The sequence below is a fragment of the Lactuca sativa genome, chromosome 4 (assembly GCF_002870075.4).
Source record: "Lactuca sativa cultivar Salinas chromosome 4, Lsat_Salinas_v11, whole genome shotgun sequence".
In the NCBI taxonomy this organism is placed as follows: Eukaryota; Viridiplantae; Streptophyta; class Magnoliopsida; order Asterales; family Asteraceae; genus Lactuca; species Lactuca sativa.
Window position 1 is genome coordinate 264,685,749 of NC_056626.2, and position 16,416 is coordinate 264,702,164.

General features: G+C 38.5%; 2 protein-coding genes across 2 annotated transcripts; both read right to left on the reverse strand.

Moving 5' to 3' along the window:
- Window positions 1–12,721: 12,721 nt before the first annotated feature.
- LOC111893140 (uncharacterized) lies at window positions 12,722–13,087 on the reverse strand. The gene has a single exon (XM_023889206.1). It carries the CDS (start codon window positions 13,085–13,087, stop codon window positions 12,722–12,724), a length of 366 nt encoding a protein of 121 aa, XP_023744974.1.
- Window positions 13,088–14,428: 1,341 nt separating this feature from the next.
- On the reverse strand, window positions 14,429–15,550 carry LOC128133620 (uncharacterized). The gene has a single exon (XM_052771129.1). The coding sequence runs from the start codon at window positions 15,548–15,550 to the stop codon at window positions 14,429–14,431; it is 1,122 nt and encodes a 373-aa protein (XP_052627089.1).
- Between the last annotated feature and the right edge of the window lie 866 nt (window positions 15,551–16,416).

The window sequence follows — 16,416 nt, forward strand, 5'->3', positions numbered from 1 at the left end:
CACTTGTACTTTTTCTATCCAAAGTACATCCTCCTAGATCAGAATCTGAAAAAGCTTGAATGAAGAATCCTGATTTTGAAGGATACCAAAGTCCTAACGAAATTGTCCCCTTAAGATAGCGTAAAAAAATTTTTACTGCAGTTAAATGAGGTTCTTTGGGATTAGCTTGATACCTAGCACAATTACATACCGAAAACATAATATCAGGTCTGCTTGCAGTTAAGTACAATAAAGACCCTATCATGCTTCGATAAAGAGTTAAATCAACAGCAGGGGTATCTAATGAAGGAGTTAGTCTTGTTCCCACTGCCATTGGTACTCTCAGCTTCGTGTTGTTGGTCATTCCAAACTTTTCAAGCAAGTTCTTTGTGTATTTTTCTTGATTGATTAAAATTCCATCCCTGTTCTGTCTTATATTCAAACTAAGAAAATTATTGATTTTTCCCATCATACTCATTTCAAATTGACTCTTCATTAGATTTTCAAATTCAATTGACAATGTTGGGTCAGTTGAGCCAAAAATAATATCATCAACATAAATTTGAACAAGCATGAGATGATTCCCAACTTTCTTGCGAAACAAAGTGGGGTCAACTGATCCTTGTTTAAATTTAGATTGTTTCAAGAAATTTGTAAGTGTTGCGTACCAGGCTCTTGGTGCTTGTTTTTACCCATAAACTGTTTTGTCTAGAATGTCGACATGATCAGGATGTTCCTCATTTATAAATCCTGGTGGTTGTTCAACATAAACTATTTCTTCAAGTTCTCCATTTAAGTATGCACACTTAACATCCATTTGAAAAACGTCAAAGTCTTTGTGAGCTGCATAAACTAAAAATATGCGAACTGCTTCGAGTCTTGCAACAGGAGCAAATGTTTCTTCATAGTCTATTCTTTCTTCTTGCGAATAGCCTTTAACAACTAGTCTAGCTTTATTGCGAATAATATTGCCATCTTTTTCGGTTTTATTTTTAAAGATCCATTTTAATCCGACAATTGAAACATCAGAAGGTTTAGGAATTAATCTCCAAACCTTGTTTCGTTCAAATTCAGCCAGTTCAGATTGCATAGCAACAACCCAATCTGAGTGTTCCATAGCATCCTTTACTTTCTTTGGCTCTATTTTCGAAATAAAAACATTAAACATACACAATTCTTGGTTCGCATTCAGTACCTCATTTTTCGCACGAATTTGAGCTCTTGTCAACACACCATCTTGTGGATTCCCAATTACCTGTTCTTTTAGATGATTCCTTGTCTATTTCTCAAGTGGCGGAAAATCAGGATCAAATTCCAATGGTGCATCTTCGTACATATCTTCATTTTCAGATCCTACAACAAAAAAATTATCATTTAATTCATGAAATTCATCATTTTCATCAAGATTAATTTGCTCTGTTGCATCATGCTGCTCCTCAACATGATGTTCATCTTGATGCTCCCCCTCAAAATGATGTTCCTGTTGAATTTGTGAATGCTCCCCCTCAACTTGATGATTTTGTTGAGATTGTGAATGCTCCCTCTCAACTTGATGATTTTGTTGATATTGTGAATGCTCCCCCTCAACTTGATGATTTTGTTGAGATTGCGGATGCTCCCCCTCAACTTGATGATTCATATTCTCATTCTCCCCCTCGAAAGTTTGCTGTCTTTGTTCATTGATGATCGTATGCTCCCCCTCCATACAAACTTCAGGCACACTTTTGCAAGATATTGACCTTGTAGTGATTGTTGAATCATCAGTATGTTTTGAGGATTCTGATGTTTGATTATCAGGAGCATTAACTTCCGCATCAATTGCTCTGTCAGGAATTCCGAAAATTAAGTCATAATCAAAATCATTTATTTCAGAAGTATCAATTTGAGTATCTAAATCAACAAGAATTGATTTATTTTCAAATTTACTATCCGTTTGTTTAAGATAGTAATCATCGAAGGTTAAGTTGAAAGTTTCTTCAACTTTTCTTGTTCGCTTGTTTAACACCCTGTATGCAGCTGAATTTTGCGAATATCCTAAGAAGATGCCTTCATCAGCTTTAGCTTGGAACTTTGTCAAATTATCTTTTAGATTCATTATAAAACACCTGCAACCAAAAACATGGAAAATTTTGACATTAGGTTTTCGATTGTTGAGTATTTCATATGGAGTGACGTTGAATTTGCGATGAATGAATGACCGATTCTGAGTAAAACATGCAGTTGATACAGCCTCAGCCCAAAGATATTGAGGTAAGTTCGCATATGCTAACATGGTTCTGGCTGCTTCGCATAAAGATCTATTTCTTCTTTCAACAACACCATTTTGTTGTGGAGTATATGGTGATGAGAAATTATGCGAAATGTCTTTGCCTATGAGAAAAGAGTCCAATGTTTGATTTTTAAACTCAGAACCATTATCACTTTTAATTTTGCGAACACTCTTTTTAAGACTAATCTCAATCTTTTTGATAAAATCAATCATCGTCTGAGCAACTTCAGATTTTAACCTGAGAAAAAATACCGATGTGAACCGAGAAAAATCATCAACAATAACTAAAATGTACCGCTTTTTATTGATTGTAGCAACAGTCGACGGTCCACATAAATCAATGTGAAGAAGTTCCAATGGTTCCACGATTTTTGAATCTATCACAATTGGATGACCTTTTCTATGTTGTTTTCCTTGTTCGCAAGTTGCACACAAAGCATCATTGTCAAATTTTAGTATAGGTAAACCTCGAACTAAATCTTCAGTGACAAGTTTGTTAATGTTGTGAAAGTTCAAATGCGACAATCTTCGATGCCAAAGCTAGCTAACATCATTAGATGCCTTTGATAGTAAACACACAGCAGGTTTGCCCACGATTGGTTTGATGTCCAGTGTAAACATATCACCATATCTTTTGGATTTGAGAAGTACTTCATTTGTCTTCGCATTTGAAATGATACTTCCTTCTTCGTTAAACATAACCTGATTTCCAGTACCCACAACAAGTTGCGAAACACTAATCAAGTTATGTTGAAGACCTTCAACATAAGCAACCCTGTTAACTGTGAATTGTCCGTTTGTGACTTTTCCATAACCTTTCACTTGACACTTGTGATTATTTCCGAATTTTACTACTCCTGCATTTTCCAAGCTTCGATAATCTCGCAAGTTTTCCTTTCTTCCAGTCATGTGAAGAGAGCAACCACTATCAATATACCATTTCGCATCATATTGCTCGTCACACATCACCTACATTTATTGAAAAAATTTAGGAACCCAAGACTTATTGGGTCCTTCATTAGTAGTTTTGAACAAATGCTTTGAATTTAAAAACCATGTTTTCACTTTGTCTGTGACACTATCCATTATATCAACATCATCAGATCTAGATATTGAAATATAGTTGTTCAAAAATTTTGGATTTCCATTAACATTCATTTCATCCTTCACAACATTCGCAACTTTGATAACTGGTTTCTATCTTCGTACCGGAACATGCGAATCATGAGATGATGAACTACCAGTAGAAGAGTTATTCGTGAACTTGTCAAATGTAGTCTTTATCTGTTGCTCTAAAAACTTCCCATTCTGATATTGTCTTCCTTTCCCTTCAAGCCAACGGTTGATCGTATAAACATCAGATTTTCCTTTTGTATACGAAACTTTGGTTGGTTTTAAGACCAAAGGATTTGGAAAAGTTGGTTGTTTAGGTGAAAATTTCATTTTTGCTTGAGTTTTGACATTCAAAGTTGATGAATTATTCGTGAATTTGCCAACATTGTGAAACTTATGATCATTCACAAATTTTTGCGAAGTCTCATATTTTCTAATGTTGTCATATTTCCGAACAAATTTATCATTGTTTTTCATTGTAATTTTGTCAACAGAATTTATTGGTTTATGAAAACTTGTATCCTTTTGTTTATATATTCTTTGAAATTTTGATGAATTTGACTTTGAAATCTGTGCTTTTTCAACTTTTGGTTTATCATTGGACACACCTTGCCAAAAGATTGTTTTTCTTGCTTTTCTTTTTGAAACATTATTTTCTGTTGAATAATTTCCAACCATCAATTTAAATTCATGAGAATTTAATTTCACTTCAATCTTTGGTTTTTCAACTTTTTCAAAAACTTTGTTTTCTTTTTCACCTTTAACCACCCATTTTCGTGATGATTTTCGTCCTTGAAAAACATAAGAATTTTGAGTTAAATTGTTTTCTACTGTATTTTGATTTGCAAAGAAACCTTCAATAGTCGACCTTTTATTATCATTTTCAACCATTTTGTTGAATTCAGGTTTAATTTTCTCAACATTTCCAATTGTGACAAAAACTTGAATTGGAAAAATGGTGTTATCTGTACATATAAAATTTGGATAAACCACAGTGTTAGTTTCCAAATAATGTGCACCTTTGTCATTAAGAATTTTGTCAAATTCTTTTGTATCACCAAACACTTGATCAACTACAACTCGTTGAGGTGTCTCATTTGAAACCTTCACATTTTCTTTGTCTTCATCAATGTCATCAGTCTTCCAGCTTTCAACTTCCACATTATCAAAATTACAATGTTGCGAAGTAGAGGGTTTATCAATTTTATCTTTTACTATCGAATCAACTATAACTTCTTTACCTTTCATCTTAGATGTGATATTAATGATTGACAATTGAGAACAATCAACCTCTTCTTCCTCTTCGATCTCACTGATTTCACTCACATTATCTGAACTGTCATTGACATCAGCATAATTGAGTTGAGAATCAAGAGTTGAAGTTTCAGTTTTCTTTAAGATTTTCACTTGTTCATTCTTTGTCAAACTTTCATTGACAATACTAACCAACTCATCAGCATTCAAGAATTCATCAATTTTGACAATACCATATGCGAATCTGTCATCAGGTATTTTGTCAAATTGTGCAATTGTGTTTTCGCAATCATAAGAAACAACATCAACTTTTTCACGTTCATATTCAAGAAAAGGTAAAAGTTTCCTATGTTGTTCTTTGCTAATTTCAGATGAATGATGTAAAGCAGTTAATTTTGCATACAAACGCTTAGCAGAGTTACAGTAGATATTTCTTTGTGCTAGTAACAACCTAACTTCATTTCCAAGATTTCCCCTATCACAATTTACATTTTTGATCTGCAATTCAAGTTTTTCTACTCTGCATCGTTTTATTTCTAATTCTCTCATTGTCTCAATTAGTTGCATATTTAAATTTTGAGCTTCAGTACTAGCAGACACAATAACAGAATCAAAATAAGCCATAGTATCATTAAATGAAGTAATTTCATCATCATAAGTAGATAAAGGAATATTAAAAGATTCAAGAATAGCATGTACCTTGGTGGTCATTAGAGATTTGTCTGTGGATTTGGACACAAAGCATTGTCCTGCAACATTCTCTTCGCAATTGTCTTCAAAGCTTGCGAACATTGCACCATGAGTTAGATGCCTCATTTCTTCATCATCAGATCCTGAAGACCAGATCTAATATGTTCCACTCTCTTTTTCATCAGACTCTCCTTTTGCAACTAATGACATTCCTTTCGCCTTCGCACGCACTTCTTCGATGTTTTCGGAATAGTAGGCTTCATATTTAATTTTGCTCTTCTTCTCCTCTTTCTTTCTCAGCATGCAATCCGCTGTGAAGTGATTTGTACCATGGTAGTAGTGACAATAAATTCCCGAATCACCTTTTAACTTCTTCACATCCTTCGCATCTTTTTGCTTTTCATCAATATTTTCCAATTTATTCTTCTCCTCACCTCCAGCTTTTATGACACCACTCTTCGCATCATTTTACTTTCCTTTTGTATTGAAAGGCTTTTTGAAAAATTTATTTACTCTGTTGTTTGAGTTGAATGCAACAGCTTCATCATCAGAGTTCATTAAGAAGCCTTCATTGTCTGAACCATCTGTTTCATTAGTATCAACCTCTGAAACCTTTGAAACAAAAGCCAAAGGACCTCCTAGACTTTGTTTTGATTCTTCAAACATTTCTGAAACTTCACTTTCGTGTGTTTTCAGCTGGTTGTAGAGATCATTCAAGCTGGTTGTATCAAAACTTTTTTGATTCTTTATCATCATACTCACACTTTGCCATTCCTTGCGAAGGCCCATGATGAATGTTAGATTGAATTCCATGAGAGACCTTGTGATACCATACCTATTGCAGCGATAAACAAGCTCATTCAGACGATCATAGTAGTTTTCGAGAGTTTCAGTATCCTTTTGTCTGAATTCCTTAAGTTCAACAAGACATTGCTTCATAGAGTTGATCTTCGTCTTTTCGCTACCTTGATACTTCTCTTTCAAAGTGATCCAAATTTCCTTTGTTGTTTTACAACTACGAATGTAATTGTAAACCACAGGAGGCAGAGCACCTCTTAGTTCCCTCATGCATCTCTTTTCGTTCTTCTTCAAGCGGTTTTGTTGTTCAGCAACTTCAGCTGTTGTAGCAGATTGTCCAATTGGTTGAACATTTGCAGGAGCTTGAACTGTTCCATTGATACAATTCCAAAGTTCTTCATCTATTCCATTTAAGTAATCCTTCATTCTATAAGCCCACTGATCATAGTATTCAGGGATTAACATCGGAATTTTGGTTGAAGAACCAACTAAGTGAGAGAAAGAAGTCATGGTATTCATGTTGAAGTTCGCCATTGATGAACAAAAGAATTTTAGAAAGCTTGAAAAACTTGATGAATTTGAGAATTGATCAAATGAAATGATCACAGATTGCTAATCGATCACTCGACTAAACAATTCAAAAGCATAATCGATTCAAATCTAAAGATCAAGAGTGGTTTTCAAAACCAAAATGCGCGGAAAATTTTGAGTAAAGTTACTACTCAAAAAGCAAATGATTCTAAAACGAAAATCAGATCAATGCAGTTTGAATCCTGCTCTGATACCAATTGTAGAAAATTGTTATCGAGATTCCGAAAGCAATTATGATTGAATGATTGAAAAGTAAGTACACAGAGAGTAAATATTAATCAGATCTTATATTGATGAAGAACTGATTACAAAGTTTAAGCAGAAAGAATACTCGAGTTCAAAAGCTCTTTCTACTTCTAACCTCAGTCCCCATTTATAGGCAACCTGAGTGTACAAAAAATATACTAAGTCTAGAGCAATACGCTTCGCACAAAATAAAGACTTAGTGAAATAACTAACATGCAAAACTAAAGAGACAAACACTTCGAATTTTTCCAACTTTTAGACTCTACACGAAAACTGATTCCGCAAACTCTGAGTATTTGGAAAAAGTGTCTACTGTGTTCATAAATTTTCCCATAATTTTTGGTGGTCTCAAACTAGTGAAAATGTTCATTTTCACAACCTGGTCTGATTCTGTTGCTGCAGTGACAGGCAGTTTTGTAAAAATCACCATAAATTGTAGAAAAATCATATGGATATGTGAAAGTAGTCATTTTAAAGGTATAAACCTGAACGACTTGCATATTATATAGTTTTGAAAAATATTAAGTTTAAGTTGGGTAAAACAGTTCGTGAACAGGTCACAACTTTTCTGTTGTAAGCTGTCAAGTTGAGTTTTGAATATGTTTTGGTGTTTTAACTTGTATCCCCCCCCCCCCTGAAAACTGAAGAAAACTAGAAAATGTAGGGGTATGAACTCACCTTGATTGATGACTTGAAGAGTGGAAGGTTGAAGTTAAGGAATATCAAGTCAAGAGCACTTGGTGGACACGTGAAGACTTGGATGATCCTAAGAACGATTTTTCGTGTTAAAATATGAGTCAATGATCCAAGAGTATTATGAAGTTATGGAATAACACTTGAGTTTAGAAGGGATACTTACCAAAAAGTGCAGTAGCAACTCAAGAACACTTGCACAAGGTGGTGGAAAGTAGAGAGAAAGAAGCTTTCTTGAGGTGATATGAGAAGTGTGTATGTTTGAAATGAGCAAGTAAATCAAGAAATCCTCCAGGGATTTTTTTATATAGAAGGTTGCTGGAGAAACTTGAGAGTTTGAAGTGATGTGTGCATTGGTTTGTTTGATGTGGATAAGGTGGAAAATGAGAGGGTGACACATGGAAGGCAAGAGGGCACACTTGACCCACTTGTGGGGTAGAATACTCCTCTTATTATAAAATAATGATTTTTAATTAATAATCTTTGAAAAATAAATAAAATACGATTTCTGGGGGTTAAAAATGGTAAAAACACGAATTTGTTGAAAAAATCCCTTCAAAAACGTCAAAAACAGGCTTAGGAAGCGAACGTGTGATCGAAAATCGGACAATAGGGACCGAACCTGCGAGGTTCGGCTCTAAGAGGATGAGAACCGAGAGAAAGGAAGAAGGAACCGAGAGGGAAGGAGAAGAACCAAAGGTGTGAGGGGGAGATGTCACACCTCGAAACCGATGGCGTAAATGTTCTGGGGCGGAGGACGTCATGTATAGCATCACAACCAATGAATAATAGCAATCATAGCAACACAACCAGTACAGTGAATACTAAAATAAAAATGTTTACATCAGTTTGAAACTTTGACTGAAACTTTTTTTGAATTACATTCACTAGCTTTGTATAGTATAAACTTAAGCAAGTACCTGGCTATTGATTTCCTGAGAATACAAGCAGTTTGAAAGAGTATCAGCATAAAGTTGGTGAGTTCATAAGAGGTGGTTTGTAGTGAAAATCGCTGATGAGTTCGTAAAATATTTGTATAGATCCAAGAAAATCCGATTTTTTTAGTGAGAAAGTAGTGTTTTCAATTCTGTATAAAACCGTGAATGTTTGTTACTGAAAACTATAGTATTACGCGAAATTATTACTTGATGTGTCTAATTAATGCCTATCATGATGTAAAAATATTTTGTATGAAAAGCCATAGCCTAAATGGTTCTGTTTAAAAACCCTGGCTTCGCCAGTATACGCAGTGTGTTTTAGTTCTATTTAGTAATAAATAAAACAGTTGAAGAGTGTCCAATTGTAAACTAAAGGTGATTTATACATATTGTGAGTCGTATAACCATGTTTGATATGACTAGAACCTTTCCAACGTTCTTCAGGCGTCGAGTTAAATGACATTTGTACATCTCAGGCGTGCCCGCCTCACTGTAGCTAGTAGTCCAGATGTGGGATTGTCAGTCCCGAATAGATATATTCACAAATCTCACGCTCTCCCTCCAGGAGACTCTGGTTATACAGTGGTAGGATTTATCCCTGTACACCTAAGGGTACAGTAGTGAAGTAGCGCCTCACAGCATCGTACAATCTAGTTTACATGTAGTGTAGTAGCGTTCTACCATAGTGAAAATCCGTATGTATACCGTATATAGTGATAAATGCAGTTATGAATACCATGATAAAGTAGTGATGTAAACTGTAAACGGTTTCTGTCTTAGTGCAGATGTTTAGTAGTGAAAGTTTCTATACTTGATATGTGTTAGAAAAATCCCAAACTATACCAATTATACTTTGCATGTAAAACGTAGCGAATAGCGTGTCCGGAAAAACTATGCAATTTTAGTGAAAACGTCACTTATGCTCAGCATAGTACAAAAGGGATTTAAAGTATGAGATTTGCATAAGTTTATGTATATTCTTGAAAACATTTTTGTTTAGCTTGTATTCCCCCCCCCCCCCCCCCCCCCCCCATGAAAACATTAAAAGATGGAAAATGTAGGGGTATAAACTCACAGTTGTTGCGTGAAATCGATGACTGAAATGAAGATCCCCAAGTTGTTGCACGTGACACTTAACGAAATCATATTGTCAAATAAATACATATAGGTATCTAAATTAGCGATTTCGTTAGATAAAGTGTCAGAAGATCACTTGTGTTCAGTTGAGGAATGTTACCGGGACTTGATCGAATCGATGAAAGTGGGTTTTCAGCCAAAGTACCACCTAAAAGGTGTTTATGGCCGTGAGCAAGGGTTTACGGTCATAAACTGGGCTTTACAGTTTCTGAAGGCTTGATGAGTTTACGGCCGTAAATTCAAGAACAGAGTTTACGGTCTTTGAAGGCTTGGACCGTAAACTCAAGAACAGGGTTTACAGTTTTTGAAGATGGACCGTAAACTCAAGAACGATGTTGATTTCGAAGAGATAAGCGCTCCAGACGTTCCGAGGTGGCTCCAAACGGTGTTTCTCGATGTTTCCCAAAGTTCGAAGGTGTTTTTAGGTGTTTACGGTCAAGGTTCTTAAAGAGAGAAGGAGAGAGTTTTTTGGCCAAAAATGTTCTAATGAAGGTGGAAGCCTCGTATTTATAGGGGTTTTGAGGTCGGTGGTGGGGTCCACTCTTTACTGGCCGTAAATAGGTTTACGGTCGTAAACGGGTTTAAGGTCGTAAACGAGTTTACGGTTGTAAACTCACTTAGGCTGGAATTGATTAATTTTTCGAAATATTCGGGTTTCCGCGCGATTTTTGGTTCCGACTCGTAAATAATTTAATTACATATAACTAGGTTATTGTCTAAACCAAGAAGTTTGACGGAATAGTTAATGAATTCGAAATTTTATTAACGGAAATCGCGTAACAGAAACGGACAAAGTTTCGGGTTGTCACAGGAGAGCCGAAGGTCAGGTCTCGGTCCGAAATAGCTGGGGAACCGAAATAGACCGAACCCTCGGTCCATTTCGGCTGAGAGGGTTTCGGTTCTGATGTATGTTCGGTCCGAGAATGGGAGGTTCGCTTCTAATAAGTTCGGCTCCTAAGAGGTTCGGTTCCAAAGAGGGGTTTCGGTTCCTAAAAGGTTCAGTTCCTAAGAGGTTCGGTTCCTAAAAGGGGTTTCGGTTCTACTTAGCTGTTTTTCGATATAACTCACTGTTTTGAGCGGTTTTTGGCCAAGTTAAGGGTCGGGATGACTATAAAAAGTTGAGAGAGATTTTGAGAGAGATTTGGGAGAGATTTCACATACTTGGAGAGATTTGGGAGAGATTTCACATGCTTGAAGAGATTGCACATACTCGGAGAGATTTCATATTCTTAGAGAGATTTAGGAGAGATTTCACATACTTGGAGAGATTTGGGAAAGATTTCACATACTTGGAGAGATTTCACATTCTTGGAGAGATTTGGGAGAGATTTCACATACTTGGAGAGATTTGGGAAAGATTTCAAATACTTGGAGAGATTTGGGAGAGATTTCACATACTTGGAGAGATTTGGGAGAGATTTAACCTTAGCCATTGTTATCGTATAATCTCGTAATGCAAGGTTCGTGAAACCCGTTATGCTTCGTTTATGATTGTTTTAAGTCCCCGAAAGGGTCCTTAGTCGTATTTTGATGCGTTTAACTCCCATTTTAGGGTTTTTACATTGATAACACATAGATTCTTCAAGACACTTGAATCCTTGACATACAAATGCACATTTTTATACATAGAATAAGTTTTAACATTCAAGTACAAATTAAGTTGACCGGTTTTGACTTGTTGACCTTGACTTGAATTTGACGGTTGTCACATTATTCCCCCGTTAGAAGGAATTTCGTCCCGAAATTTACATTTTGAGTGGGACTTCAAGGGTTGGGGAATAGATGTGAGTACTTTTGTTTCATTTGGTCCTCACATTCCCAAGTAAATGTGGGTCCTCGTTTGGCGTTCCACCGGACCTTTACTATGGGAACGCGGCTTTGTTTCGTCGATTTGACCTCTCGGTCCATGATTTCAACAGGTTCCTCTACAAAGTGGAGGTTCTCGTTGATCTCAATTTCTTCCAAAGGAATGACGAGGTTCTCATCAGACAAACATTTCTTCAGGTTTGACACATGAAAGGTAGGATGGACATGGTTGAGTTCCTGTGGTAATCGTAGCTTGTATGCCACTGGACCAATCCTGGAGAGGATTTCAAATGGCCCGATATACCTTGGATTTAATTTCTCATGTTTCCCAAAACGTATTAATCCCTTCCAAGGTGATACTTTTATAAGTACTCGATCCCCAACTTGGAACTCCAAAGGTTTTCGTCTCTTATCCGCGTAGCTCTTTTGTCGGTCTTGCAAAACCTTCATTCGCTCTCGAATTTGCACGATCTTCTCGGTTGTTTCCCTTATGATCTCTGGACCAGTGAGTGTGCTATTAGGGACTTGCCCTTCTGCTAGTTGCGTATCGCCCACCTCAGCCCAACACAGGGGTGATCTTCACTTACAACCATAGAGGGCTTCGAACGGAGCAACATTGATGCTAGTGTGATAACTATTATTGTAGGAAAACTCAATAAGAGGTAAATGAGTATCCCAAGATTTACTAAAGCCTATCGCACAAGCTCTTAGAATGTCCTCTAACGTTTGAATGGTTCTTTCACTATGTCCGTCCGTTTGTGGGTGGTAGGTTATGCTCATGTCCAGCCTAGTCCCCATCGCTTTTTGTAGTGACTGCCAGAATCGTGTTGTGAATCTAGTATCTTTATTGGTGATAATGGATGTCGGTACTCCGTGAAGGCGTACTATTTCTCTAATGTAGATCCTTGTCAGCTTCTCCATTTTTTCTGTCTATTATTGGTATGAAGTGTACGGATTTGGTTAATCTGTCGACGATTACCCAGATGGTTTCAAGTCAACCCGTGGTCTTAGGTAACTTGGTAATGAAATCCATCGTAATCCGCTCCCACTTCCACTCGAGAATCTCTGGTTGTTGAAGTAGTCCCGAGGGATTTTGATATTCTACCTTAACCTTGGCGCAAGTCAGGCACTTGCCCACAAAGGTAGCTATTTCAGCTTTCATGTTCAGCTACCAATACATATTCTTGAGGTCTAAGTGCATCTTGTCTCATCCGGGATGCACGGAGTAGCGAGTTTTATGAGCTTCGTCCATGACAACGTCCCTAAATCCACCAAATTTTGATGTCCAGATCCGGTTCACGAGACAACGAACTCCGTCATCCCTGACTTCAAGATTTTTGTCCATTCCTCTCAATGCTTCACCTGTCACGTTCTTTGGCTTCAAGGCTTCTTCCTGAGCTTCCTTCATTTTTGCGGATAGGCGTGAGTGGATGGTCATGGCTAATGCCTTTACTCGGCGGCCCGAGTACTCCTTTCTGCTTAAAGCGTCTGCAACCACGTTGGCTTTCCCGGGGTGATAACGAATTTCACATTCGTAATCATTTAGCAATTCTACCCATCGTTTTTGTCTCATGTTGAGTTCTTTCTGATTGAGGATATGATGGAGGCTTTTGTGATCGGTGAAGACGGTGCACTTGGTTCCGGAAAGGTAATGCCTCCAGATTTTTAGGGCGAAAATTGTTGCTCCCAATTCAAGGTCGTGCGTCGTGTAGTTTACCTCGTGTGTCTTCAGTTGTCTTGAGGCATAGGCAATGACTTTTCCTCGTTGCATTAACACACACCCTAGACCTTGGTTCGATGCATCGCAGTAAACCATAAAGTCTTCGGTTCCATCTGGTAGGGACAAGATCAGAGCACTGTACAGAGTTTGTTTTAGTGTTTGGAATGCAGCCTCTTGCTTATCTCCCCAGGCGAACGTCACTCTTTTTTTAGTCAGGGTGATGAGGGATTTTTCGATTTTGGAGAAGTTTTGGATGAATCTTCGATAGTAACCGGCAAGTCCCAAAAATTGTCGGATCTCCATGAGTGTTCTTGGTGCTGCCCAGCTTTCAATCGCCTTGATCTTTGAAGGGTCCATATGGATTCCTTCCTTGCTGACTACATGTCTGAGGAAATTCACCTCTCGAATCTAGAAGTCGCACTTTGAGAATTTTGCGTAAAATTTATCCACCCTCAGCGTCTCCAGGACTCAGCGTAAATGTTGGCTATGTTCTTCCTTACTTCGGGAGTAGACTAGTATATCATCGATGAAAACAATTACAAACTTGTCTAAGTAAGGTCGACACACCCGCTTCATCAGGTCCATAAACGATGCGGGTGCAATTGTTAAGCCGAAAGGCATCACTACAAATTCGTAGTGACCATAGCGCGTTCTGAACACTGTCTTGGGAATATCCTCCTCTTGAAATCGTAGTTGATGGTATCCAGATCTAAGGTCAATCTTCGAGAAGAAACTCGCTCCTTGTAGTTGGTCGAAGAGGTCATCGATTCGAGGCAAAGGGTATCGGTTTTTGATGGTCAGTTTGCTTATTTCACGGTAGTCAATGCACATACGGAACGATCTGTCCTTCTTCTTAACGAACAAAATCGGTGCTCCCCAAGGCGAGAAGCTTGGTCTAATGAAGCCTTTGCTCAGTAGTTTGTTCATTTATCTGGACAGTTCCTGCATCTCGGATGGAGCTAGACGGTATGGCGATTTGGCTATGGGGGTAGCTCCGGGAATTAAGTCGATTCGCAATTCAACTTGTCGAGGAGGGGGCACTCCTAGAAGGTCTTCCGGGAATACATCGGGGAAATTGCAGACCTCCGGAATGTCCTTAATGTCTTTTATTCCTTGACCATTATCTACGACGTGGGCTAGGAAGGCGTGGTACTCCTTGCGGAGATACTTTTGACCCTTGATACAAGAGATGATCTAAAAGTTTGAGCTAGGTTTGTCTCCATAAATGACGAGAGCTTCGCCACTTGGAAGATTAAGGCGAACGGCCTTTTCGTGACATAGGATTTCAGCATGGTGAGGGCATAACCAATCCATGCCAATGATAACATCAAAACTTTTTATGGTGACCAGCATAAGATAGATTTGGAAAAAGTGGTTGTTTAAGGTGAGGGTACACCCGGTATAAATATCGTTAGTGTTCTCTATTTTTCTGTTAGCCATTTCTATGGTGAATGTGTCTTTTAGTGTTTGTGGTGTTTGATTAAGCAAGCGTTTAAATTGGTGGCTCACGAAGCTTTTCTCCACGCCACTATCAAAAAGAATGCATGCGTAGGTATTGTTGAGGGGAAACGTACCAGTAACCACCGTTGGATCTGCGATGGCTTCCTCATGACCTATCGCCAGAACTCTGCCAACTTCGCCGGGGTTGGGGTTTCTTGCCTTCAAGCAGTTACGTTTGAGGTGTCCTGCTTTTCCACATCCATAGCAGGTTCGGCTTGCTCCGACGTTGGCAGCTTGTGCGTTCGGTTGGGCTGGAGTTCTACAGAATCGGGCGATGTGCCCCCTTTTGTTACAATTGGTGCAATGCATTTCACGGCATGCACCGTTGTGGTGGTAGCTGCATTTGTTGCACTTGGGCAGGTTCCCGGCGTATTGCCTTATCGTTGTGGGGTTGGCAGTGGTTGTGGCGGCGTGCACTACAACCACTTGTTGTTTCTTGGCAGGGTCTTGAGTAGGATGGCCCTTTTTCTTATTCCAAAATTTTCTTTTGTTGTTTCCCCTTTTTGCTTGCTCGGAGGTGGTCGTTACAGTGTCATGGTTGGCGTTATGGTTGATGAGTTGATGTGCCAGTTCCTTGGCACTGTCGAAGGCAGTTAGCTTTGAGGCCAATATGTGTCCTTGGAGTTGTTGAGATAATCCCCATACGTATCTTTCCACCTTCTTGCTTTCGGTAGGAACCATCCCGGGACACAGCATGGCTAGATCGCTGAACCTTGAGGTGTACGACAGGATGTCAGATCCTGTCATTTTAAGACCCCAATATTCTTCTTCCAGCTTTTGTATCTCACCCCTACGGCAGTACTCCTTCATTAACATGGTTTTCAGATCTTCCCATGTTATCGCATTAGCCACCAGGAGCGTTAGTGCCTTAACGTGACCCTTCCACTAGGTGGGGGCTCTTTCGGAGAATATACATGAAGCAAATTTGACCTTGCTTGCTTCAGGGCATGCGCATATTTCAAAAATGGTCTCAGTTTTCTCGAACCATTGTAGCAACGCTATGACACCTCCGCTTCCGTTGAAGGTTTTGGGCTTGGCGTTAGTAAAGTCTTTGTAGGTACACTCTCTCGAGCGTCCCTGGTCGTCCCCGTTATTAGAATTCGAGGCACCACTGTCTGCACCTCCTGAATTACTAGGGTTGATTTGGGCTACCACGATTGCCACTGCGGCCGCCACCGCAGCCTGGAACATGGTTGGGTCGAACTGAGGAGGTGGTGGTGGGGGTGTTGCAGTCTCAGCTGCGTCGTCGCATCTAGGATTTCTACGAGGTGGCATTTTCTTCCATAATCAAGAATGAAAAGACAATAAGTCTTTGATACAAGTCGAGTGTTAAACTAAACATTATTAGTTCTTTATATGCATCATGATTCCGACTTGTAAAAATGTTGTAAGAATTCATTCATACTAGAAGTCTATAAACAATGAAATATAGACTTTATGAATTTTGATAGTATTGATTCTCATGAAATGTCTGTGATAGTATCCATACCAGGTCCATCCAACAATCACTTGATGTATAATATTTACATGTAATTAAGATTAAATAAATTTTCGAATCTAATGGGTCTGCCCTGGGCCCATAACCAAACAAGGAACAGGATCCAAGGTGGAACCACCATTTCTAAGTCAACATGGTCTCGATTACATATAACATTGATTTATACCTCGGGCGATCATAGGTT